This window comes from Rhamphochromis longiceps, linkage group LG3, assembly GCF_057381845.1.
Source record: "Rhamphochromis longiceps isolate RC_006_pf linkage group LG3, R_longiceps_female_GT1.1, whole genome shotgun sequence".
Lineage (NCBI taxonomy): Eukaryota > Metazoa > Chordata > Actinopteri > Cichliformes > Cichlidae > Rhamphochromis > Rhamphochromis longiceps.
The window spans coordinates 32,495,538-32,520,336 of NC_140559.1; the positions used below are offsets into that span (position 1 = coordinate 32,495,538).

The 24,799-nt window shown below is 41.0% G+C and overlaps 1 protein-coding gene across 2 annotated transcripts; it reads right to left on the reverse strand.

The window, feature by feature from the left end:
* Positions 1–546: 546 nt before the first annotated feature.
* LOC146674172 (uncharacterized) lies at positions 547–22,986 on the reverse strand. Of its 2 annotated transcripts, XM_085394512.1 has the most exons (11): positions 22,867–22,986; positions 22,594–22,781; positions 22,265–22,402; positions 21,956–22,094; positions 21,574–21,754; positions 21,217–21,358; positions 20,563–20,706; positions 5,008–5,064; positions 4,080–4,120; positions 3,263–3,339; positions 547–2,334 (listed from the first exon to the last, which is right to left on the reverse strand). In XM_085394512.1, the coding sequence occupies exons 1-11, from the start codon at positions 22,984–22,986 to the stop codon at positions 2,224–2,226; spliced, it is 1,338 nt and encodes a 445-aa protein (XP_085250638.1). In that variant the 3' UTR covers positions 547–2,223. The 2 variants fall into 2 exon arrangements, with proteins under 2 accessions (XP_085250638.1, XP_085250647.1); XM_085394521.1 differs by lacking the exons at positions 20,563–20,706; positions 21,217–21,358; positions 21,574–21,754; ... (2 more) ...; positions 22,594–22,781; positions 22,867–22,986 and having other exon boundaries at positions 4,080–4,916; positions 5,012–5,837.
* Positions 22,987–24,799: the final 1,813 nt, after the last annotated feature.

Genomic DNA, 24,799 nt, shown 5'->3' on the forward strand with positions numbered 1-24,799 from the left:
TATCTGTAGCTAGAGAAACACATAAAATTCAACAAGACAAGACATGGGTTACTATAAGAGACATCAAAGTTCCATCTTCCCATCTTTTTGCACACTAATTGGCTGTTTTCAATCCAGCTGCTATTTTTGGTAGAAGTCCCATTGTGCCTGATTGTCCTAACAACAGCTCTCCTCCTGTGTGTAAAAATGATCAAATATAGAACGTTCGAAAAAATTATGGGAGGGTAAATCTGCTGCATGGTCCAGGTAGTGAGAATCTTTGGTTTAAAAAAAAATCTTTCAGTTTGGCAGTCTTGTACACACCGTAGTTCACATCTTTCTCTTGTTTTGGTAAATCTCGGGTGTATGATAGCAGCAATATTAATGAGACTGGGACGGCTCTGTCTTAACGTGGTGACTCTGTTTATTCCCAAGCTGCAACAACAAACACACACAGCGCAACCACCAGAGGGTGCTGCATGACCCATTGAATTTTTTCTCTCATACGCCTCATGATTCTATAGTACAGGGTGGGCCATTTATATGGATACACCGTAATAACATGGGAATGGTTGGTGATATTAAAGTCCTGTTTGTGGCACATTAGTATATGTGAGGGGGCAAACTCCTCAAGATGGGTGGTGACCATGGTGGCCATTTAGAAGTCGGCCATCTTGGATACAACTTTTGTTTCTTCAATAGGAAGAGGGCCATGTGACACATCAAACTTATTGGTAATGGCACAAGAAAAACAATGGTGTGCTTGGTTTCAACGTAACTTTATTCTTTCATGAGTTATTTACAAGTTTCTCTTTGTTCACAGCCATTGACATGTCAGAGGTTAACTACAGTTACATGATGATGTGTTTCCCTCTTTATGCACTGAAGCTGGCACGTTCCCTGAGTTTTTCCAGCAAGATGGTGCACCACCACATTATGGGCGCCAGGTCCGAGCATTCCTAGATGAACAGTTTCTGACCCCCTTAGACTTTTATCTTTGGGGTCATCTGAAGGATATTGTCTATGGTACGAGATCTGCAGCACCTCAAACTACGGATACTGGATGCCTGTGCTGGCATTTCTCCTGCGGTGTTGCTATCAGTGTGTGAAGAGTGGGAGAAGAGGGTTGCATTGACAATCCAACACCATGGGCAGCACATTGAACACATTTTATAAGTGGTCAGAAACTTGTAAATAACGTACAACTTTTTAAACAGATTTTCGCTATCAGAGCTCTGTTGAGCCAACCAAGGCTTGTTCCTACTTTCTTCTAACAGTGATGAGCAGTAAGATTTTCTAGCTTTTTTTTCTTTTTTACAGAGTAACACGTGTTAACACATGGCATTGAAGAAGGTAACAAAGGAGGAAGCGCTTGTTTAAATTTTGTTACAGTATTTTGTGAGATTATTATACTATCTTATGCCACCTTAGACTTCTAATTGAAGAATTGTTGAATCATTATACGGCTATAGGCCACATTATACCTTGGATTAAAGATTGTGAAATCATTACACTGTTTTATGATGCATTATACTGCTGAATTATAAGAAATGCTGTTTTCAGAGGATCATGGCCTTAATTGTCTGATTAGAAAGAACAGAACATACTGCACAGGAAGCCAATGTCATAACTTAGGCTCACTGAGAGAGAAAGAATGTGGAAGTTTAGGTTTTATGACTTTGGAGGGGGGCTGAAGCTATAAGAACGTGAGAAATGGTCAGACATTCGAGATCTGGCAGACACCCTGCTGTCCACATCTCCCCTCCAGCCGTTTATGCTCAAAGTGTTGTATGGAATAAAGAGAATTGTATGGAATAAAGAGATTGTTGATTGAGCACTTATACACCAAGTGTTGTTCTTCCTTCAGCCCAAAGATCAAAGAATTGGGATATTTAACAGTTTTCAGAAAGTGAGGTTGTCATTATCAGCATCAATTAATGTTAAAATCTTCCACTATAATTATTTTATCTGAGCTGTTCTTCGTGTTTTCCAGTTGTGGATAATGAGTGTATCAGTTCTAGACTAAGGATAGTCACACCAAAAATAATATTTAATCTAACAATTTCTAAGCACAAATTAATTCATTTTAGATTATAGAACTGGAGAGTCAGGCTAACGTGTTGCTTTTAAAAGCTGCTCTTGAGAAGTGAACTTAATTATTAAAAATGTGTGTTAAATAACAGTGAAGCCAAAACTTCATTCAGCAGCTGAAATGAAAAAGCTCTTGAAGCTGTCAATAGATGTTCATGTTGTGCCAGTAGAGGGCGCTGTAGTTCCACCAATCTGTGGTTTGCTGCTTATGAGTTGGATGATCATGTGTTGGGGCAGCCCTATGGATATAAGAAAATTTTTGATCTACAGAGAGAAAAAAAGAAGAGCGAGAGATATGATCACTGATTTCTTTTATAAATGTAAGAAAGAAGTAGCAAAGGTTTTACAAAACTCTGCTCACAGAAACTATTTTTATGTTGAAATATGTACTTTTGTGGTTGTGCATGTCTATCATGTGTGAACACTGTGGAGTAAATTAGGATGATTATTCAGTTCATAGTATGGCCCCATGCAGTCATTTCTCAGAGTGGGATATTAGACATGCTCACCCAAAGGAATCGCTGTCCAATGAAAAGGCATATTCTTTAAATTATGATAGCAGTTTTGTATGCAACAGTTTTGCAGAGGAATTTGGTTGCGAATTTTTGTTTACTTGCATCCTAGCTTATTGTGGAAATTTTTGAAGTCGGGTATTCCACACACACACACACACACACACACACACACACACACACACACACACACACACACACACACACACACACACACACACACACACACACACACTAAAATGAGACCCCACTGCTGCAACAAGTCAAACAATTTCATCCCTCCTACATATTCCATGATCAACTGTAAGTGGTATCATTACAGAGTGGAAGTTGTTAAAAATCACAGCAACTCAGTCACAAAGTGTCAGACCACATAACGTTACAGATGAGGGTTGCCAGATTCTGGGGCACATCAGCAGAAAAACTGTGCACCTGGAGCTTCATGTTATGAAGTTGTCATTTCATGGTTTTTTGAGAGATCGGCTCCTGTAGTTTTAACGTGTTAGTGGCCCGGTATTTTTACCATTTAGTGTAATAAGGAGCCTGCCCTCATTCCCTTTATCCTTATGAGTCAGTGGGGATAATGGGTGCATTCCCTGTAATTTGTTGTCGATAAACTTTTTATGGTGCAATTGTTTGACGCTCTGATAGAATTTCTGAATAAATAAAAATATACTTACCTGTGTAAGGAAGGTATCTCTATCAATTTTAGACAAGTCCACCAAAGAGGTCATCTTCATTTGCAAAACTGCAACATCTAAACAGAAGAATGCAACATGTTAGAATTCAATAGAAATCACTTTGCGCTAAAGTTACTGCAAGTAGTTGCATTTATCAACGTTTCAAAGCAACCTCAATTCTGTTGATATTTTTTTAATTCAGACCAAATATTTTTTTCCTATTTTGTGTTAGTAATGAGAGATTGTGTCTTCCATGTTGTCCTCCATGACACATTAAACACAAATGGCTTAATAACTCCAGAATGTGACAATGTAAAATCAATCCGTGTATCTTTGGGTACACACTTTAAAGACTTTTATATCAAACAAATTTGTTTTGTGTTTGTTGTTGAACGAGCCTGTGTTCATCCACCAAGGCTTAGTTGGCTTTACCTAGTAATCGATTTCATTCCTGCTGGCATTTTGATTGTGATTGTATATTTCTTACTTTGCTGATCTTAAGTTTATTCACTAATTGACACTGTTGATTTCAAAGACAATCATTGTGTTTTTCTGGCCAGCTCATGCCTTTATTTTGGAGTTTGGATTTTGTATGCAGTTAGTCAATGCTACAAAATTCACTCAGCATACCTCAAAAGTATTTTGCTGGATTTACAAATTGTGACATGAGGGTATTATGTAGTGATATAAAACTGACGTGAATTTTACTGTTTTGGTGTGACCAGCAATCAATAGACATGAATTAAGGTGAGATTAATAATTGTTACACTGAGACAGAGTAACTATAAAAACATCACCTCATTTTATTCATACTCACAAGATGGTTCACTGGGTGTAGTTGATGTAGGAAGAGTTGTGCTTGGAGTATTAGTAGTAGTAGTTGCAGGTACAATAGTTGGAGTACCGGTAGTAGTTGTTGCAGGTACAATAGTTGGAGTACTGGTAGTAGTTGTTGCAGGGAAAATAGTAGGAGTACTGGTAGTAGTTGTTGCAGGTTCAGTAGTTGGAGTATTGGTAGTAGTTGTTGCAGGTTCAGTAGCTGGATTACTGGTAGTAGTTGTTGCAGGTTCAGTAGTTGGAGTACTGGTAGTAGTTGTTGCAGGTACAATAGTTGGAGTATCGGTAGTAGTTGTTGCAGGTTCAGTAGTTGGAGTATCGGTAGTAGTTGTTGAAGGTTCTGTAGTTGGAGTATCGGTAGTAGTTGTTGCAGGTTCAGTAGTTGGAGTATCGGTAGTAGTTGTCGCAGGTTCAGTAGTTGGCGTATTGGTAGTAGTTGTTGAAGGTTCAGTAGTTGGAGTATCGGTAGTAGTTGTCGCAGGTTCAGTAGTTGGAGTATCGGTAGTAGTGGTTGCAGGTTCAGTAGTTGGAGTATCGGTAGTAGTTGTTGCAGGTTCAGTAGTTGGAGTATCGGTAGTAGTTGGAGTATCGGTAGTAGTTGTTGAAGGTTCAGTAGTTGGAGTATCGGTAGTAGTTGTCGCAGGTTCAGTAGTTGGCGTATCGGTAGTAGTTGGAGTATCGGTAGTAGTTGTTGCAGGTTCAGTAGTTGGAGTATCGGTAGTAGTTGGAGTGTCGGTAGTAGTTGGAGTATCGGTAGTAGTTGTTGCAGGTTCAGTAGTTGGAGTACTGGTGGTAGTTGTTGTCGTTATTATTGGTCCTATAAACAGTCAGAATTAGATGTTATAACTCAGTTACACTGATTCAGTAAATTCAATTTAAAATGTGGCTGAAATGGTGAAAGGCTCTACTCACCGTTTGCAACAGTCACAGTGACACATCGAAGCTCTGAGTGATACTTGGTTCCACTGTAAAAATAAGTAAGTTTAATATAGGCCTCTGATGCCATGATATCTTCAAGTCACCTAAGCACTGATACTTTCTATCTTAATTGAGCATGCTTTTACGACATGGTGGTTTTCAAACTGGCTGCTTTCTAATACTTGCACCCCTTACTGTACCCCTTACTTATTTCTGGCGCCACTCCGAGCTGGCAGCCAGTATCAGCAGCTCCGACCTGACCGAGTCCTTTTTTCTCTTTTTTTATTGTTATTGTGTTTCTTGTTCTTGTTTTTTTTTTTTTTTTATTGAGGGCTGTACTACTCTGCAACAGAGCTTAGAATTTTATGGACAATTGTTTTTTTTATCACATTTTTTACGGCATCTGTTTCCGGAGAGCGCGTGGATGTCCGACCGCTCATTGTATACAGCAGGGATCAGCTGTTAGCCCTCAGCGCCGCTGCTGTTCCGCCTAGCGCCAAGTGAGCCAGCATCCCCCGCGACGTGAGGAGGATGAGACGCGGCACTTGGGCCGGGATCGGGCGTCGCAGTAAGGTTAGGAGGTACCAGCCTGCGATTCCATCTGTTATTATGGGGAATGTGAGAATGCTCCCCAAAAAAGTGGATGAACTGGCGGCTCTAACCCGACATCAGCAGAGCTACAGGGAGTGCAGCCTGATGTGCTTCACAGAGTCGTGGCTAACCGCGCTAAATCCGGACTCTTGCAAATGGAACATTGAGCAAAAAAAGATCACTTGAACGCAGGCTGTAAGAAACAGTACTCCTCCGTGTGAGCAGATCGCAAATGTAGGTGGGCATTTGTCCAAGCAGGGCCTTATAAATAAAGATGCACCAGTGAACAAACCTCCTGGAGGACAACGAAGGCCATCCCACTCAAGCGTACAGATCACAACAATGGGTCAAGGCCCTACAGTTTGTAATAAACCGTAAAGAGGCATGATATACTGAGTCAATCTTATGAAGACACTGGGCGGAAGCATTCATGTACAGCTGATCACCATAATCTAAAACAGATAAAAATGTGGCATTTACAAGATGCTTTTTTGTCTCAAAAGAAAAGCAAAATTTGTTTCGAAAGAAAAATCCCAGTTTTAGTTTGAGTTTTTTCACAAGATTGTCTATGTGAGATTTAAAGGTCAGAGAATCATCAATTAAAAAGCCAAGATATTTATACGTATGCACCACTTCTATGAGGTTTCCCTCAAGAGTGGACACCAAAGGGACAGTTTGAGGAAATCTCTTTATGTTTGAAAACAACATTAGCTTTGTCTTTTCAGCATTGAGAACCAATTTCAGCTCCAGAAGTGTGTTCTGGACCACGTCGAAAGCTTTCTGCAAAGATTCTATTGCCTTTTCAAGGTTTGAGCCAAAGGAATAAATAACTGTGTCATCAGCATAAAAATGCATACTAGCATTGGACACATTTTGTCCCAAATCATTTATATACATGATGAACAACAGAGGTCCTAAAATTGAATCCCGTGGCACCCCAGTGTGAATATTCAAAAGTTCTGCGCACAGATTTTCACATTTAATGCATTGAGTCCTGTCACTCCAATAGTTAGTGAACCAGGAGACGACATGTCTAGACAGCCCCAAAGAAAGAAGCCTATGCTTTAAGATGGCGTGATCCACAGTGTCGAAAGCTTTTGACAGGTCGATAAAGAGAGAAGCACAGTGCTGTTTTTTATCAAGAGCAACAAGTATGTCATTTATCACTTTTGTGGCAGCAGTAACAGCACTATGCTGTTTTCTGAACCCAGATTGCAGTTTTGAGAGAACTTCATTAGAGTACAAGAACTCTTTTAATTGCTCACTGACGAGAGACTCAAGGACTTTTGCCAAGACACACAAGTTTGATATTGGCCTGTAATTAGTCAGAATGGCCGGGTCGCCTCCTTTTAATATTGGCGTAACAAAAGCAGACTTCCAAACAAGTGGAATTTCTTTATTTTGGATTGAAAGATTAAAAAGGATCGTAAGAGGTTGTGCAATGTAATCAGCTGCTATTTTCAAAAAAATAGGGCTCTATTAAGTCTGGCCCTGGGGGTTTCCTGTGATCTAAGGCTTTAAGAGCTTTATGCACTTCCTGGACAGAAAAAGGAGAAAAATCAAAAAGCTCCCCAAAATATGTTTGGGGTTCTGTGCAGGGAATCATGGGGGCTGCTCCAACAGAGTTAAATAAAAAACCAGTAGCTACGAAGTGCTTGTTAAAGCTATTTAAGACCTCAGTTCTGTCATAAACTGGGACAGAATCTTTTAAAATGAATTTTGGAAGAGCCTGTGATATTTTATTTATAGATAAAGACTTAATTACTTTCCAAAATTTCTGAGGGTTATTCAGGTTTTCTGTAGTAACAGATAAATAATATTCTGACTTAGCCTTCTTGATAAGTGTTGTGCATTTGTTTCTTAATTTCCTGAAATCTAACCAGTCAGTCAGGGAATCGTTTTTCCTAGCTTTTGCCCATGCCACGTTGCGCTGATGGATGGACTCTGATAATTCCGATGAAAACCAAGGGTTCTCCCGTCCCTTGACCCTAAATTTTCTGGCAGGTGCATGCTTATTTAAAATCTTCATAAAAATTTCTTTAAAATAAGCCCAAGCCAGATGGATGTCTGGTATCAGACTCACATTTTCCCAATTTACCATGGACAAGTCATAATGAAACGCTTGCTCATTAAATATTTTAAAATTTCTTTTACAGATGATACGCGGTTTACATTTAGGGATTTTAGTGTTCCTACAAGTAGCAACTACACAATGATCGCTTAAATCATTACAGAACACGCCTAGAGACAGGAACTTATGAGGGACATTTGTTAGAATTAGGTCAATCAAAGTAGATTTGTCAGGACTCTTTATATTTGGCCTTGTAGGTAGGTTGACCAACTGGCTAAGATTAACAGAGTCACAGATTTAAATTCATCAGAAGCTATATTCAGCCAGTCCCAGTTCAAGTCTCCGGCCAATAGAAGTTCATTATAATTTAATTTGGACAGAAGATGCTTTAGAGATAATAAAGTTTCCTTTACAGCAGACGGAGGCCTATAGCACCCAACAACTGTTAAATGGAATTCTTGGCTTTGAATATTAAAATAGTAAAGTCTCTCTCTATGTTTAGGAATAGATTCAGATAAAACAATGGATACTTCATATCTTGATTTAACATAAATTGCTACGCCTCCACCTTTCCTAGGCCTATCTGTACGATAAAGATTGTATCCCGTTATGTTGATGTCATCATCTGTAATAGATTTGGACAACCAAGTTTCGGAGATAATCACTGAAGGAAATTGCCATCCCGGGTTTCCTCCGTGGCGTGAGCGATAAGCAGAGTTCTGTCCTTTCCTTCTAAGATTCCTAATTATTTAAAGTAACACTCAGGTATGCCATTCAGCGTGTTAGTACGAGCTCGGGAGCAGCTTGGGAGAACAAGAAAACAGAGACTGCTTTAGGTTGCCTTCCCAATCGACTCAAAGGTTTATTTAGTACATAACAGCTTATATAGAGGAAAAAAAGGTTCGTGTGTCAGCTTTCCCAGTTCAAACCGGTACAGACCAAATAAGGAAACGTCTTCCTGCCTTGTGAGCAAAGAAGTATCCTGTGTAGTTTATCAGTTCAGCTATAATTTATGATCATCCCAGCAAAATACACTCCTAGACATAGAATACAGAGTTCTTTCATCAGTGAATTCTGAAACAAACCACCTAGCCTTTAACGAGCCTTTTCCAGGAGATAAAGAAAAAGGGAGGATGGGAGTAAGGAAGTGGTCTCATCTCTGTGGTGTTTTCGACCTTGGGGTACCAGCCTGTGAGTCCTACACATTAATTCTTGGGTCACAGAGAAAGAGAAAAACAACTAGTATATAGGCCTTATTGAGTAACAGTTTTCCTGTATAAAACAATCTTCTGTAAATGCTAACCGTGGTATCAAAATATCATAACAGTTCTCCCCTTTTATCATGAAATGATAACATAGTATAAAGACAGAATGTAATAACATAATATAAAGATAAATCATAAATGTGAAACAAATCATAAATGTAACTAGTCCTTCGAGGAAGCTTAATATCAAAATCTTAAAAAGAAGAAAAGAAAGAGAAGAAAACGTCATACTCTTCTTGAACAATCGAGTAATTCACAATCTAATGCTCAATACATACATCAGGATCATCATCGATGACATCTGACACATAATCTGGGTCAATTCGTGCCAATTGAAAATACATTGAAGTAGCTGTACTAGTAGCTATACGGGTTATCATTGAACGTACACAGGGTACCACACAACAGACAATAATCATCAAAAACAAATAATACATGCTGCAACGGTTACAAAGGCTACAATTAGTTCCTTCCATCTTCCAAACGTGTCCTGTAGCCACTTATGTAGCCACTGACCGTGACCTGTATTGGCAATTAGTTCTATCTGCAATGCTTCAAGTTTATTCATAGCTTGTGTGAATGAACCGTTAGGGGCGGTATTATTGGGAATGAAAGTACAGCATACATCAACGGTTACTAGACCACAGGTACCGGTCCAATTAACAGGTAAAGCTAATCTAAGAGTATTATTGCACATCCAATAAGCATGTGGGATTGCTCTAGTTAGGCGCGTGACCATGTGTGATTTAACTAACTCCCCCCCAGTCAGTATCATTTAAGACACCCTCTGGGGGAACAATGATCGATTCTCTGCTCGAACTTGAACTGTGTGTGTGTTCCTCCAGATATGATACAACTTCAGCCACAGAGACAGCTAGCCATGTCTCATTACAGCGTGCACCTGGGGAGTCAGAGAAGAATGTATAGTTATCCTTTGTATAATCTATGTGTGTGTCTGGGCCAGTTAACTTTAGTCTGCGCAGACATATCATACTAGTATTAAAATGGAGAGGGATCTGTCCTAAGGGCAGTGAGGGTTTTAACCTATTCTTAGGGCGTTTCATTGGGGCGCAGGTCCCTGCGGTGTCATTAGATAACTTCAATAATTCGCCTAATGGAGTCTCAGGGTTAGTTGGTGTGTGTGTGTGTCTAAGTAAGCAGTCGAGAGGGCTCAGAGTCAACTGTAAAGCGTCTTTAAAGAGAGCATTATTTCCGCTGATTTGCTCTAGTCCCTCAGTGAGGGGGAAACCGGATATGGGGTATCCTACTATTACCTGTTCTGGATTAGCCTTTGAACAGACATAACAGTTACTGTTTCCTAAATCACGAGCGGCTGTTCTGGCATTTTCATACCAGGCGTTAGCTCCTGTTCTAGAGGGCGCATAAAATGGTTTATTAGTGGCGTCTATGTTGCTATTTACTGATTTTAGGGAACGTGAGGAGTGCATTAAGTAGGTGTCTTGCAAAATGGAGCATGAGGTATAGTCAGCAAAATATGACCTGCAGAAATATGAACATGGTTGCAGTCTACAATACAAAATAGCAAAGAGAAATCCTAAGGTTAATGCGATAGATATGATAGATAACCTAAATATATAAGACAATATATAAGAAAAACAGTTCTTCAGTTGTCTCCTGGCCTGGTCCCAGGTTCGAGAGACATTGAATAAGCGTCGTGTGATGACAATGGGCATTTCATTTTCTCCATTATCAGGATGGAATGAGTCTGGCTTTATCAGGTTAGACATCATGTGGTACTTTTGGCTTTCTGTTCCTGCTGGATGTTTGAGTACCTTGTTGTTGTTCTTTCAGACGTTGTGTGTTAATCAGTGATTGCGTGTGTGTATGTAACTTTTGGATCCGGGCGCTGGCTCGCCTGAGATGTCATCTACCCGTGTGTGTTTATTTGCTCTAGTTCCGGGCGCTGGCTCGCCGGAGATGTCATCTGCTTGATCCGACGCCTGAGATGGTCCGATTGGGCTGGTCTTAACCCTGCTGGCATGAATCCACTGAGGTTGTCCGTCCGTAAGGATGCTGGTTCTTCGTCACTGCCAGTACAGTCTGGGGCTGGAACACGCGCGGCCTCCCAGAGAGTCCTTGGTTTTAGTGGCTTCTCCAACATGCATCTCCTTGTCTCCACTGGTGGAACTGTGGAGGGGAAAGGCTGAGAGAGACAAACTTTCTGATAGTTATTATTCAGTTTTTCTACCAGGTTGTGAACATCAGTGGACAATGCAATATACATCACCTTCTACTAGCGGTGCCCCTCTGGAAGCTGACCATGGTGTTGGAAATAGTCTTATTTCAAATGGAAATAATTTGGTTACTCTAGATGGAGTCATTCTAATCTCACACAGGACTTGAGTAAGTAATTTGACCCAGGTCATTAAAGTTTTAGCACACTTTTGAATTACTTCTAATGTGAATTAAGATCCTCTATCACTGTTAATCTTGTGAGGTATTCCGAATCTGGGTATTATTTCATTGCTCAACTTTTGACAGACTACTTCTGCAGTTTCTTTTGAGGTTGGATAAGCTTCTACTCATTTACTAAATTGATCCACTATTACCAGTAAGTACTTGATGCTTCCTTGTGCTGGCATATGTATAAAATCAATTTGTAATGTATGAAATGGAAAATCTGGTTGTGGTAAATGCTGATGTTTTGCTTTTGAGCTACCTACATTAGTTCGCGCACATGTTAGACAGGTTGCTAATATGCTTTTTACTGCATGCAATGTTTTCTCAATTACAAATCTTGATTTTATTGCTCCTATTACCCCTCTTTGTCCGACATGACTCACACAGTGAAAATGTCGGGCAAGGACTGGCATCAGGGAATATGGGAGGGCAATCAAACCCTTAAGATTTTGTATAAGCCATCTCTGTCATCTAAGGTACAGTCATTATTCTCACAATAGGTGTAATCACATGCAGAGGCTTGCTCTTGTATGAATTTTAAATCAACATTTGTGTCTAAATAGTCTGGGAGTGTAACAAGTGGCAGCTGTAGGGGCACAGATAATACTTCCTGCGGAGGTGGGAGCTGTGATGCAGCTGCAGCCTTGGCTGTCACGTCTGCTAAGGCATTACCTGTTGCTTCGTCTGTGTCAGCTGTACTGTGTCCATTCGTTTTTACAACTGCAACGGCCGATGGTAGCTGTATAGCCTGAAAAAGTCTTTGAACAAAATCAGAATTTAGCAATTTATTTTCCATCAGCAGATCTAAATCCTCTCTGTCTCCACAATGTGCCAAAGTCATGCACAACGCCAAATGCATAGCGGCTGTCTGTGTAAATTGTCACACGCTTATCCAAATGTAGCTCACAGGCGCGTATTAAAGCCATGAGCTCTGCTTTTTGTGCTGAGTGAAATGGTAATGAGTGAGCCTCTAGTATGATGTCAGGCAATGTCACCACTGAATAGCCACAAATAAATGAGTTGTCACTCGGCCTTGAACAGGACCCGTCCACATAAACCGTGGCTGAGTCTGGGATAGGTGTTTGCTCTAAATCTGGACGTGGTACTGTGGATTCCCGTATACGTGTCATGCAGTCATGAACGTCAAGCCTGTCTGAGCCATCCTGTCGGTCAGAAGAACACAGCATAGGATCAATAAATGTGCTGGCGAATTGGGTGTGCTGCTCGCTTTTATAGTGAGATTTGCATATGTTGTGTAGTTATGTTTGCTAGAATGGTCGTGACCTGGTGATTGGTGTGTAGAATAGTGTCATGTGAGAGTGTGAGCTTCTCGCAGTCCCTTATCATGATAGAGCAAGCTGCTACTGCCCTCAGGCAGGCCGGCATTCCTGAACAATTCAGGCAGCACCTTTGAGTGGCGGAGGTCAGCACTCCCTGTAATGCATTGAAAGAGGCAGTCATTTCTGTGGACCACAGTATTCGAGGAGGCTTGTCTTTTTTTTACAACAGTCACGCAGAATGTGGTCATGAAAAGAACAGTCTGGTATCCACTGTCTGCAATAGTTCACCATGCCCAGGAAGGACAACATTTCCTTCTGTGTAGTGGGACGAGGGACAGAGGTCACAGCTTTGACCCTGTCTGCAGTCATGGAACGTTTTCCGTGAGACAGTGTGAATCCCAAATATTGAACAGAAGTCTGACAGTACTGCATTTTCTTTGCAGATGCTTTGTGGCCAGTCTTTTGGAGGTGCTGGAGAAGCATGTGTGTAGCAGTTTGACATAGTTTTTCACTCGGAGCACAGAGGAGGAGGTCATCCACATGTGGATCAGGGTGCAGCCCTGGAGGAGTGAAGCACCATTGAGAAAGCAGCAGAGCTGTCTATCATGCCTTGGGGCAAACGAGTCCAAGTGTACTGCTTATTTCTATGTGTGAATGCAAATAACGGCTGTGTGTTTTACTGAGAAAAAGGAGCGGAGCATAAATCCACCACGGTAAAGTGTGTATGCAAAGCATGTCAATATGCTGTGAACATCTGAAACGAGAGGTGGCAGAGGAATGTTGACTGCATTAATTTGCCTTAAGTCTTGTATGAAACGCCATACGCCAGGTTTGTTAGGCTTTGGCACAGGATTGACAGGAGTATTATATGGAGATACTGTAGGCTTTATTACTCCTGTAGTCAATAAATCTCCTATGATGACATCTAGGGCTGAGGCTTTTTCGACAGAAATGGGATGTTGCTTGACATATACTGGCTTGTTGTGTTTTAATAGGTGTACGTGATAAAGTGTACAGTCAATAAATCCTATATCATTCTCACTTTTTGACCACAATGTCATATTCTGGTATTCAGCTGGCAATGTAACTGCAGAAATAGTACCGTCGATAGGGTAGGTTAGATCTATGTGACGACATATTTCGTAACCTATGTCTGAGTTATGTAACAAAATCACTGTTTGACCTTAGAGAAACAAAAGTGTGGCTCCCAGTCGTGGGATTACCTGTTAGTGGCGTCTGTACACGTTTTTTTTGGCACAGTGTGTGACATAGAGTACCGGACAAAAAGGATGTTGAGTTCATTCTCTGCTGAGGGTCCAGCTGACACAGAGGATGTTCCTTCTCCATCATGTCGGTACATAGGGCAGAGAAAACATAAGCTGTTATCAGTGTCAGCAAACATTTCACCCTTTGTGTTAAATTAAATACACAAATTCATTTTTGCTTTGGGTGTCTGCGGCTGCTGGAAAACTGAGCTAAATTTGCACCTCTAGCTTGTCCAACAGTGCATAAAGCGTTTTATGAATACTAGGATAGATTCATCAGGCTTCTGTTTACACATAGTTACTGCATTTAAGTCAATTTTGTCTCTGGACATTGTTAGCAGGAATTTCTTTAGATTCTTAAAGAAATCGGCGACTTTGTCATTATTTACCCTCCTTTTGTCCATAGCGGTAACATTTGATGCATCACGTCGCGGCATTCTATCATATATTTTCTACAGGACTTTTTAAGCAGACTACTTTTCTTATCACAAATGATATTCAACATTTCTACTGACCTGTTTTCTGGCGATAATCGTTCGGGATAAGGCTCCGAAAAGAAATTAGAATGCATTGTACTCACAGTCCGTAAGTTGTAAACAAAGTCAGTCACATAAGCACTTCCGCATGTTCTGGATACGTAATCATGGAAGTCTTCGCCGATTCGTGGACGTAGGTTACACGTAACCGGAAATGGGAGGCGCACTGAGCCGTTATTTGAGACTTTAAATTTAATTTTTTTTGGTTTTACAGGTAATTTTGATTTTTTATCGGACTTGTCTGTGGTCTTTGAATAATTCTGACCCATGTTCAGTGATTTCCAGAGGGGTTTACACGCTAGGAGGATTTATGTTAGTATTTTCGCTGCGGCACAGCTGAGGTTACTTTAAATTTATTGCTAGCAATTTTTTGTTTGTGTGAGCAACTCTCACATAGCGAGCAACTTCTCGCTTAACGAGCAACTTCTCGTAAAACAACAGGCAACTTCCTGTGTCTTTCTGCTTTTAATTTACTGCTTTTAACCCTTGTATGGTAATCGGGTCTGTGAGACCCGTTTTCAGTTTTCTTTCGTTTTTTTTTTTTTTTTTTTTTTAACAAAATTAAATTTAATTATTTACTAGCTTTCTGTGAGTGAGCAACTTCTCACTTTTTAACGTACGTTTCAAGATAACAGGCAACTTCCTGTGTCACTCTTTGGTGAGCAACTTCTCACTTAACGAGAAGTATTTAAGACAACAGGCAACTTCCTGTGTCACTCTTTCTGAGCAACTTCTCACTTAACGAGAAGTATTTAAGACAACAGGCAGCTTCCTGTGTCACTCTTTTGAGTGAGCAACTTAAACAAAATTAAAATATTCAAGACAACAGGCAACTTCCTGTGTCCACCAACACCACACAAGGGTTAATTTACTTTATTCGGGGACTGAGGAAGTCAGTCAGTGTATCTCTCTGGATCACTAAGTGAAACTTCGTCAGCATATCCCGTTTTTTTTATGGATCGATCACTGAGAGAGGTATAATATGGTCTCTATATAAATATGAAAGACGCATATTTACCTTCTGTCAGCGGATCCCACTTCTGACACCAAAATTGAAGGAAATTGCCATCCCGGGTTTCCTCCGTGGCGTGAGCGATAAGCAGAGTTCTGTCCTTTCCTTCTAAGATTCCTAATTATTTAAAGTAACACTCAGGTATGCCATTCAGCGTGTTAGTACGAGCTCGGGAGCAGCTTGGGAGAACAAGAAAACAGAGACTGCTTTAGGTTGCCTTCCCAATCGACTCAAAGGTTTATTTAGTACATAACAGCTTATATAGAGGAAAAAAAGGTTCGTGTGTCAGCTTTCCCAGTTCAAACCGGTACAGACCAAATAAGGAAACGTCTTCCTGCCTTGTGAGCAAAGAAGTATCCTGTGTAGTTTATCAGTTCAGCTATAATTTATGATCATCCCAGCAAAATACACTCCTAGACATAGAATACAGAGTTCTTTCATCAGTGAATTCTGAAACAAACCACCTAGCCTTTAACGAGCCTTTTCCAGGAGATAAAGAAAAAGGGAGGATGGGAGTAAGGAAGTGGTCTCATCTCTGTGGTGTTTTCGACCTTGGGGTACCAGCCTGTGAGTCCTACACATTAATTCTTGGGTCACAGAGAAAGAGAAAAACAACTAGTATATAGGCCTTATTGAGTAACAGTTTTCCTGTATAAAACAATCTTCTGTAAATGCTAACCGTGGTATCAAAATATCATAACAATCACAATATACGCGTTTGTCAATTTCGCCCAAATTCTGACCAAGTCCATCTTGTGTAATAAACTGCGTACGTTTAGATGAACACATTTTAACCCTGGCTGAGATTTAAAATCGGCAGGGGTCTGGACACTTTTCAACTCAGGTCCAGGATTTGGTTGCACATCTCCGGATATAAGTAAAAGTAAAACAATCATCATTAACCTTCGTTTCATATTACATTTAAAAGCATTTTCGTACTTTGCAGATGTTAACGACAAATACTGCTTTTTCTTAAGTGAAAATGAAAGATTATACAGAACAAGAGAACCTTGTAATTTGGGTAATACTTCATATCGATTTAAGCTAACAACCAGAGCCAAATGAATCGTTGGTGACTCCAGGTGCACTTCTACAGTTGACCTAGTGCCACTAAAATAAGTTTCACCCATACTCAGCTCATATTCTGCAGGCCTGTTAGCTGCGTGTCCGGACGGTGTAGCAGTCTCCGGCCTGTTAACTCTGCGTCCAGGCAGTATAGCAGGCTCCGTCCTGTTAGCTCCGCGTCCGGGTGGTGTAGCATACTCCGGCTTCGTTAGCTTCGAAATACGGACAATGTAGCCGGCTCCAGCCTGCCAGCTCCGAGTCCGGGAAATGCAGCGGGCTCCGGCCTGATTTGCTCCGAGTCTGGGGGACGCAACAGTCCGAGCTAGCTCCAAACAGTGCTAGCTCCAAGTCCGAGCGGGGGAGGACAAGGAGGACAGGGCAGGGCCCAGCCTGCCCTCCCAGGAATCTAGTAGACGCAGTAGGCACTGGCAGGCTCCGGCCCATCAATCCAGAGTCCAGATGGAGGCGGACACGGTAGACTCAGGTTTGCCTACCCAGAGTCAGTATTTAGACCGGCCCGCTTTGCCCAAAGCCCTATTTCAGTCCAGAGGGAGACGCTACGGCGAGAGTTTACGTGTCGCCATCTTGGAAAAAATTCAGTGTTGTGACAGTCAGCTGGAAATGGAAGATAAGGCAAGAAAAGGAAAACTACAGGAGGAAGATGGAAGAGCAGCTGCAACAGGACAACATCAGAGGGGTTTGGAACAGCCTGAAGACAATCTCAAGACAAAAACCAACCCCCCAGGCTGCAGGAGACTTGGGGTGGGTGAATGACCTAAATAAATATTTGAATAGGTTTGATCAACCACCCACCCCTCCCCCATCACCGTCCCCCCTGCTGCCATTTCCCTCATCTTCAGGAACTGCCTGTCTTTCATCTCAGGACTTCTGTTCAATCTGTGCCTGTCACTGGGGAAAGTACCACAGCTGTGGAAGACATCCTGTGTGGTACTGGTACCAAAGACGTTCCTCTTCACCCTCTACACTGCAGACTTCTCCATCAACTCCCCATGCTGCCACCGACAGAAGTTCTCTGACGACTCTGTCATAGTCAGCCTCATCACAGGAGTACAGACAGTGAACTCTGGACTTTGTGGACCAATGCCAGCAGAACTACCTGCTGATCAACACTGGAAAAACCAAGGAGTTGGTGGCGGACTTCCGGAGACGCAGACCGACCACATTGACAGCGGTGAACATGCAGGGAGTGGACATTGAGATAGTGGACTCGTATAGGTGCCTGGGTGTTTACCTGAATAATAAGCTAGACTTGAGCCACAACACAGATGCTCTATACAAGAAGGGTCAGAGCAGACTCTACCTGGTGAGGTGGCTGAGGTCATTTGGAGTCCAGGGAGCGCTTTTAAAGACCTATGACTCTGTGGTGGCATCTGTAATTTTTTACAGTGTTGTATGTTGGAGCTGCTGTTTATTGACAGCTGAGAGGAAGAGGTTGGATAAACTCATCAGGAAGGCCAGCTCTGTACTGGGATGCACCCTGGACCCCAGTGCAGGTGGTGGGAGACAGAAGGACTCTGGCCAAAATAACATCTCTGTTGGACAGAGTCTCCCACCCCATGCATGCATGTAAATGTTGCTGAACTGCAGAGCTCCTTCAGTGACAGACTGCTGCATCCTGGATGCACGAAGGAGCATTTCCGCAGGTCCTTCCTCCCTGCAGCTGTCAGACTGTACAATCAGAACTGCTCCCAACAAACATAGATGTTTACATCAGCGCTGTAACTTGGCACTATTTTATCAACCAATTCACACTATAACCAGGGTTTGCCTCTTATCTGTATTTAATTTAATTTAATTTAATTTAATAACAGTACAGTACTCTGTTTTTGGTAACCATTGTCCTTGATGTAAATATGTAAAAAATGTGTATGTTTGTTTGTATATGTGTCTTTCTTGCTGCTGTTACACCCAAATTTCCCCTTGTGGGACAATTAAAGGATTATTCTATTCTATTCTATTCTATTCTATTCTACTGGTCACTACAGCAGAAGATTTGCCTCCTATGTTTCTAACATCCTTTTCAGTCACACCAACCCTATGTATGTCTTCCTTCACTACATCCATGAATCTTCTTCAATCTTTTTTTCTCTTTTTCTCTTTCTAAAAGCAGTGTTAGGGAGTAACGAAATACATGTACCAGCGTTACGTATTTAAAATACAAAATATAAAATATAATATAATATAACTGTATCCTGTTAACGTTTAAATAGGTGGTAATCGGAATACAGCTACTTTGTTGAAATAAATGGAATACACAGTGGTCATTTCCTGTTTCGTATGTTAGGCTATCCCCTCTCTATGTCTTCTCCAATTTGGTGATTAAACACAGTCAGGCGCAGGTTTAGCTCAGTTGGATCCGCATGTAATTACATATCACATGGCTGAGAGCGGCTGGCCCAGGTTCGAGTAGGATTCGCAGCCTTTTATAAAAAAAATACCCCCCCCCCCAAAAAAAAACAAACAAACAAACAAAAAAAAAACAACCCAATTTCTATTTGGGATTAATACAGTTTCTCTGATTACTAACATTGTTAGCTGGCGTTAGCTGAGGTTAGCTCATAGACTGCAGACTGTTAGGCCGTTTCTAAATACTCATGTACTTGAGTCCGTACTCGTGTTCTTGCTAGTCTGGACTTCATAAGTTCACACGGGAGTCCGGACTTTCCGAGAACGCAGTGCGATCATTCCACAATTGGAACAGCAGTGTACATGATGATATCACAGCTCCGGAGTTTTTACTGCCGTCCCCTCTTAATTTAACTGTAATTAATATTTGCAATGGAAATGACACACGACATAAAAAAATGACACATGATGTAGTAGATTTCTTTAAAAAAAGATAATTGAAACTAATTTGATTTGAACAAATATTTAAAATATAATCTGATCATTTTTGGAGCAGCCTTCAGGATCTCCAGTATTAACATGCTGTTTTTAGACTTGATGGATAGCATTAACAACCTGCTACCTGCAAATAATCATGTGCAGTTACACATGATTATTGACAGACAAAAAGAAAACATATTACTGATACCGAAATAGTTTTCTATACAAGATCAATGCAAAAAGTGCAGCCTTACCTAATGTCCATCCCACTGTTATTCGTTTTATATTAAGATTCAAAAATTTAGTTGGTATTGGTAAGTGAGTAACCTTCAGTAATGGTAATAAATCACACAGCAATAGTGCATTCATGTAGTTGTAAAAAGCATGATAATATATGTAAGAGCTGTTTTTCTCTTGTTATCAGCTTCCTGGTTTTCATTTTGTCTCCTCACTACAATCGTAATCTCAAAAGATAAAAAAAAATGTTTATTGACTCAAAGGAGAGCTAACTGACTTCTAATGACGGAACAATCCTTAAAACAGGAAACTTTTTCAGCAACAAGTTAAAATGTCCATCCATCCATCCATCTTCATCTGCTTTATCCGAGGCCGGGTCGCGGGGCCAGCAACCTTGAGCAAAGAGGCCCAGACCTCCCTCTCCCCAGCCACCTCCTCCAGCTTATCCGGGGGAACACCAAGGCGTTCCCAGGCCAGCCAAGAGATATAATCTCTCCAGCGTGTCCTGGGTCTGCCCCGGGGCCTCCTCCCGGTGGGACATGCCTGGAACACCTCACCCAGGAGGCGCCCAGGGGGCAGCCTTGTCAGATGCCCGAACCACCTCAGCTGGCTCCTTTCGATGTGGAGCAGCAGCTGCTCTACTCTGAGCCCCTCCCGGATGGCCGAACTTCTCACCCTATCTCTAAGGGAGAGGCCAGCCACCCTTCGGAGGAAGCTCATTTCTGCCGCTTGTATCCGCGATCTCGTTCTTTCGGTCACCCACAGCTCGTGGCCATACTTCAAATCCTCCACTTGGGGCAGGAACTCATCCCCGACCCGGAGTGAGCACTCCACCCTTTTCCGGCTGAGAACCATGGCCTCAGATTTGGAGGTGTGACTTTGAAAATTTTTCATTTCAGGAATTTCAGCTGCTATAACTTTCTACAGAGTCATTTATATGAAATATGAGACTGACCCAGAAACGGCCTGGACAACAAAACAGATGGGGAGGCTTTGTCCGTCTTCGCTCTCAGATGGTGCCCATCTCAGGGTGAACTGTCCAGGTCCTGATGCACTGTTGATTAACTTGTATGGCCCACTGTAGAGCAGTTCAGAGATCCTTCAAAAGACAAAATCAAAAACTCGTCAAATTGTGTTTCTTTTTTTCAATATCTCCGCGACTACAAAAGGAGCATATTTCTTTGGTTTCCCAACTAGAGCACAGCTTTTATTAGGCCATGCTTGTTTTTTGTTTTGATTTTTTGCATATACCAACCAACCTTGGAAGTGTTTCATGTTGCCTTACTTTCAATGTTTACTGTTGTTTTACCTAATCTTTTTGTATTTATGTCCTTAAATCTGTATTGTCTTGGCTGTTTTTCACTTACTGTGTCGTCTAACTTGACGTCTGACTGTAATCTTGTACATCAGCACTGGAGTTTTGTAATACTAAAGATCATGTCAGATATGTAACCTGATAAACTAAAAAATAGTTTTGATTTTCACATCACTCATTTCTGATAGATTCAGACTTCTAGGACTATTTCTCATGTCTACCCAGAGGCTGCCCTGAATGAAATATTTAAACTTTTATATATTCAGACAAAGTCTTTAACTGTGTTTTACTTACATGGAGTTAAGTGCCTCTGCAGTGATGTTAATTTCCAGAGTCTGACTGACATTGTTGTAGAGCTGAGCTCCGTTGGCTGGTGTTGGAGGAAGAAACTTGGGCAGAAAGAGTCCTTCTGTGCAGGATGGAACTGCAGGATCAACTGGAAGAATACAGAGAAGTTAAGGTGATTCTCACAGGATGCAAAGATGATCCAGAGTAAAATATCTGCTGGACAGATTAATATTTGTTGGTCCAGAGAATCAGTCCCGATGACACTGGTGGTCAAACATCTCTGTACATCAGGCCGAGCACTAAGTTCATCAGCAGCAGCTCTTTAGTGCTTTCATTGTAAGATAATGAAACGTATATAGGTACCTTTCAAAGCAAACTGAATCGGTATTTTGCTGATGGCATTGTTGGTAGTTATTGTTGTTTGTGTCCCGCTGGTTTGAGTCAGAGTGATGGTCTGTCTGGGGAAGTCCTCCATCACCAGCTGTACTACATACGAACCTTCATTACTGCTGCTGGTGGGGCTGAATGACAGAGTACAAGACGACTGCAAGAGGACGAAAATGGGCTTGAAGTTAAAATAACCAAAATGTTTTCTGTCATGTAATTAAATTGAGGGCTATAAATAACTGCTACTTCTTTTGGACAAACTTTCACTTCTACCAAATCGATATCAATTGTAATTCAATTAAAAAGCTTTTAGTCTTTGCCTGTCTCATCTGACATGAGAGTAACAATCATTGCTCACCGATGAGAGGCTGAGGACAGAGGGTGGAGTGCAGGGGTTACACTCTAAGAGTGCAGAGTTTCCATATCTGCATTTAACTTCGTCTCCATCAGGGTCAAACATCAACAGGCTGAAATCTCTCTGACAGTTTGAAGGAACTCTGAGAGAGAAACAAAGATTGTAGCTCTATTTGCTGTATTCATTTTAATGTAACGAACGGGTGATAAATACTTTGTTAAATTAATTGAAAATGAAAAGGATAAATGAAAAATATGAAATGTAAAAGAAAACTAGATTTATAACAAAGATACACACATAAAGTGGGCTTACCTCACAGCTGGTAGGATGGTGGTCTGAGGTGATGTGTTGGCTTTGCTGATGTCAGACCGGTTCCTCAGTTCCACCCGAGTCACAGCTCTCCATGATATGATGTTATTGATGTTTGATATCCAGTTACCACTATTCAACCTTGATAGAAAATTCAGTTTTCAAAGTCTGAACATAACATGTTTTAGTAAATTATTAGTTTACCATGTGTCACTCATCAAAAAGACTGTTTAGTGGAGCTGCTGATGTTTTGGGGAAGTTGTTTTGTCGCCCTTCAATGGCAATTAAAAAATGTTGTAACAAATTACCTTTTCCTGTTGTTGTACACTCACCAAAGTTCAAACGGAGCGTTGCTGGAAACCCGTCGAGTCATGATTCCCTCTCTCTGACACCAGTCTCCGCTGCTCTCCTGTTTTACCACATATAGTGTGTAGGTTCCAGTCCCACAATCACCACTGAGGCAACTCCATATATCACCATGTGTGCAGTCGTGGAAGTTCAGTTTATACCGAATGGTCACCTGTAGAGTTACAGCCACAAAGTGTTTACCTAACATTTTAAATTTTTCAAGTCCCTAAATTATTTTAGAAAGAAAATGTACGTACTGTGACAGATCCGTTTTCAAAAGTGTCCTTTGGATAGTAGGTCATGACTGTGCCTAAAAAATGTGAAGCCTGAGTGCCGCAAACCATCAGCAGCACCAACGATGTCGCAGAGAGCAACATGATGAAAGTGTGTGTCTCTGCACAAAGGTAGAAATCACTGACAACACGAATACATGTACTTCCAAAGACAGCCTCTCTTTCACTCTCTGTCCTTTTGTCTGATGTTTTTTTCCCACACGGAAGTTGATTCAGTTTGTAAATCAGAAAATTACCTGGAATGAGGAAACGTCTTTCAAAGATTACAGTCAGATGGGTATTGCACCGAATGCAGCTGTCTAAACCACCTGCAAGAAGCACAAGTATATTTTCAACTATATTTAAACAAAGTTGTTTTGAATTTGTCAAAACAACATTTGTTTTTAATTTCATCTTTTGGGGGGCGACCGTGGTTCAGGGGGTTGGGGAGCTCATCTTGTTTGTGGAAGGTTGCCAGTTCAACCCCCTGTCTGTCTCAGTCGTTGTGTCCTTGGGCAAGACACTTCACCTATCGCCTATTGGTGATGGCCAGAGGGACCGATGGCGTGGTATGGCAGCCTCGCTTCGGTCAGTCTGCCCCAGGGCAGCTGTGGCTACAACTGTAGCTTGCCTCCTCCAGTGTGTGTGGATGTGAGAGTGAATGAATAGTGGAAATGTAAAGCACTTTGAGGGTCTCGAAAAGCGCTATATAAATGCAATGCAATCCAATCTTTCAGTTGTAATAGTGATTAACACAGTGTCAATTGGTTTTGTGAAACAAAAGTTACTTCTTCTTCTTTTTTTTTATTGAAAGTTTTGTAATTATGACAGTCATCCACATGAAAAAACAAACAAAAAAAAAAACAGTAAAAAAACCAAACAAACAACTTATGATCATTGCTTCACTCTCATGGTATGTTTAGACCAAACACAAATCCCTCTTTTCCCATAATTACATATAGATATACAAAATTTGAGCCCCAGTCATCTTTATGGACCGCCAGCCCTGTATCATTCAGCTTTGATATGGAGACAGAAAAAATAGGAAGGGAAAATATTGTAAAATCCAAATTCATTCTATATCTCACAAATGATCATTTCTGTGCAGATTGTACCTTCTTATTTTCCTTTGGCTTTGCTAAGAAATAACGTCTTATTGCAGATTATATTCTGCCACTGAGAACCTCATAAGCTTTTTTATAAAAAGGTACTTTAATTTAGCAATACACACAAACAAAAAAACAAACAAAAAAAAAAAAAACAACCCGCCCCCGTCCCCAGAAAAAAAAAAGAGAGAGAAAAAAAAACCCCAACAAACAAAGATACTACGCTCTAACAATAACATAATGGCACAGTGAGACCCGCAGATCTGCTCGGTCCAGTCTCTTTTATAAACTACCTTAAAAAAAAACAAAAAAAACGTCCTTAGCAGACCTTCCTTCTTCCAGTAGTTGCGTGAATATCTCATCCCATGTTACCACCTTCAACAAATCTCTCCCATTTCCTCCAGTTTTTATGAAATTGGTCCATTTTGAGGTTAAAAAAAAAAGTAAGTTTTTCCATTCTATGTATTTCCTCCATTATTCCTATCCAATCTTTCTTTGTTGGGGGCTCTTTCTCCAGCCACCTCCTGGTAAGCGCTTTTTTGCCAGCTCCCAACAGGATGTTTATCAAGTATTTGTCCTTTAAGGAGGCTGCTGATGGGATATCGCCCAAGTACACAGTACAAAAAATCCAAATTTAGTTTGACACCAGTCACCAAGTAAATTGATTTGACCAATTCACTCCAGTATGACAGGATTATTGGGCATTTCCAAAATATATGGAAATGATCTGCCATGTTTTCCCCACAGTTTCTCCAGCAGTGTCCATCTGTCAGTTGACCTTTTTGTTTGTATTTTATTTTGGGTGTTATAAA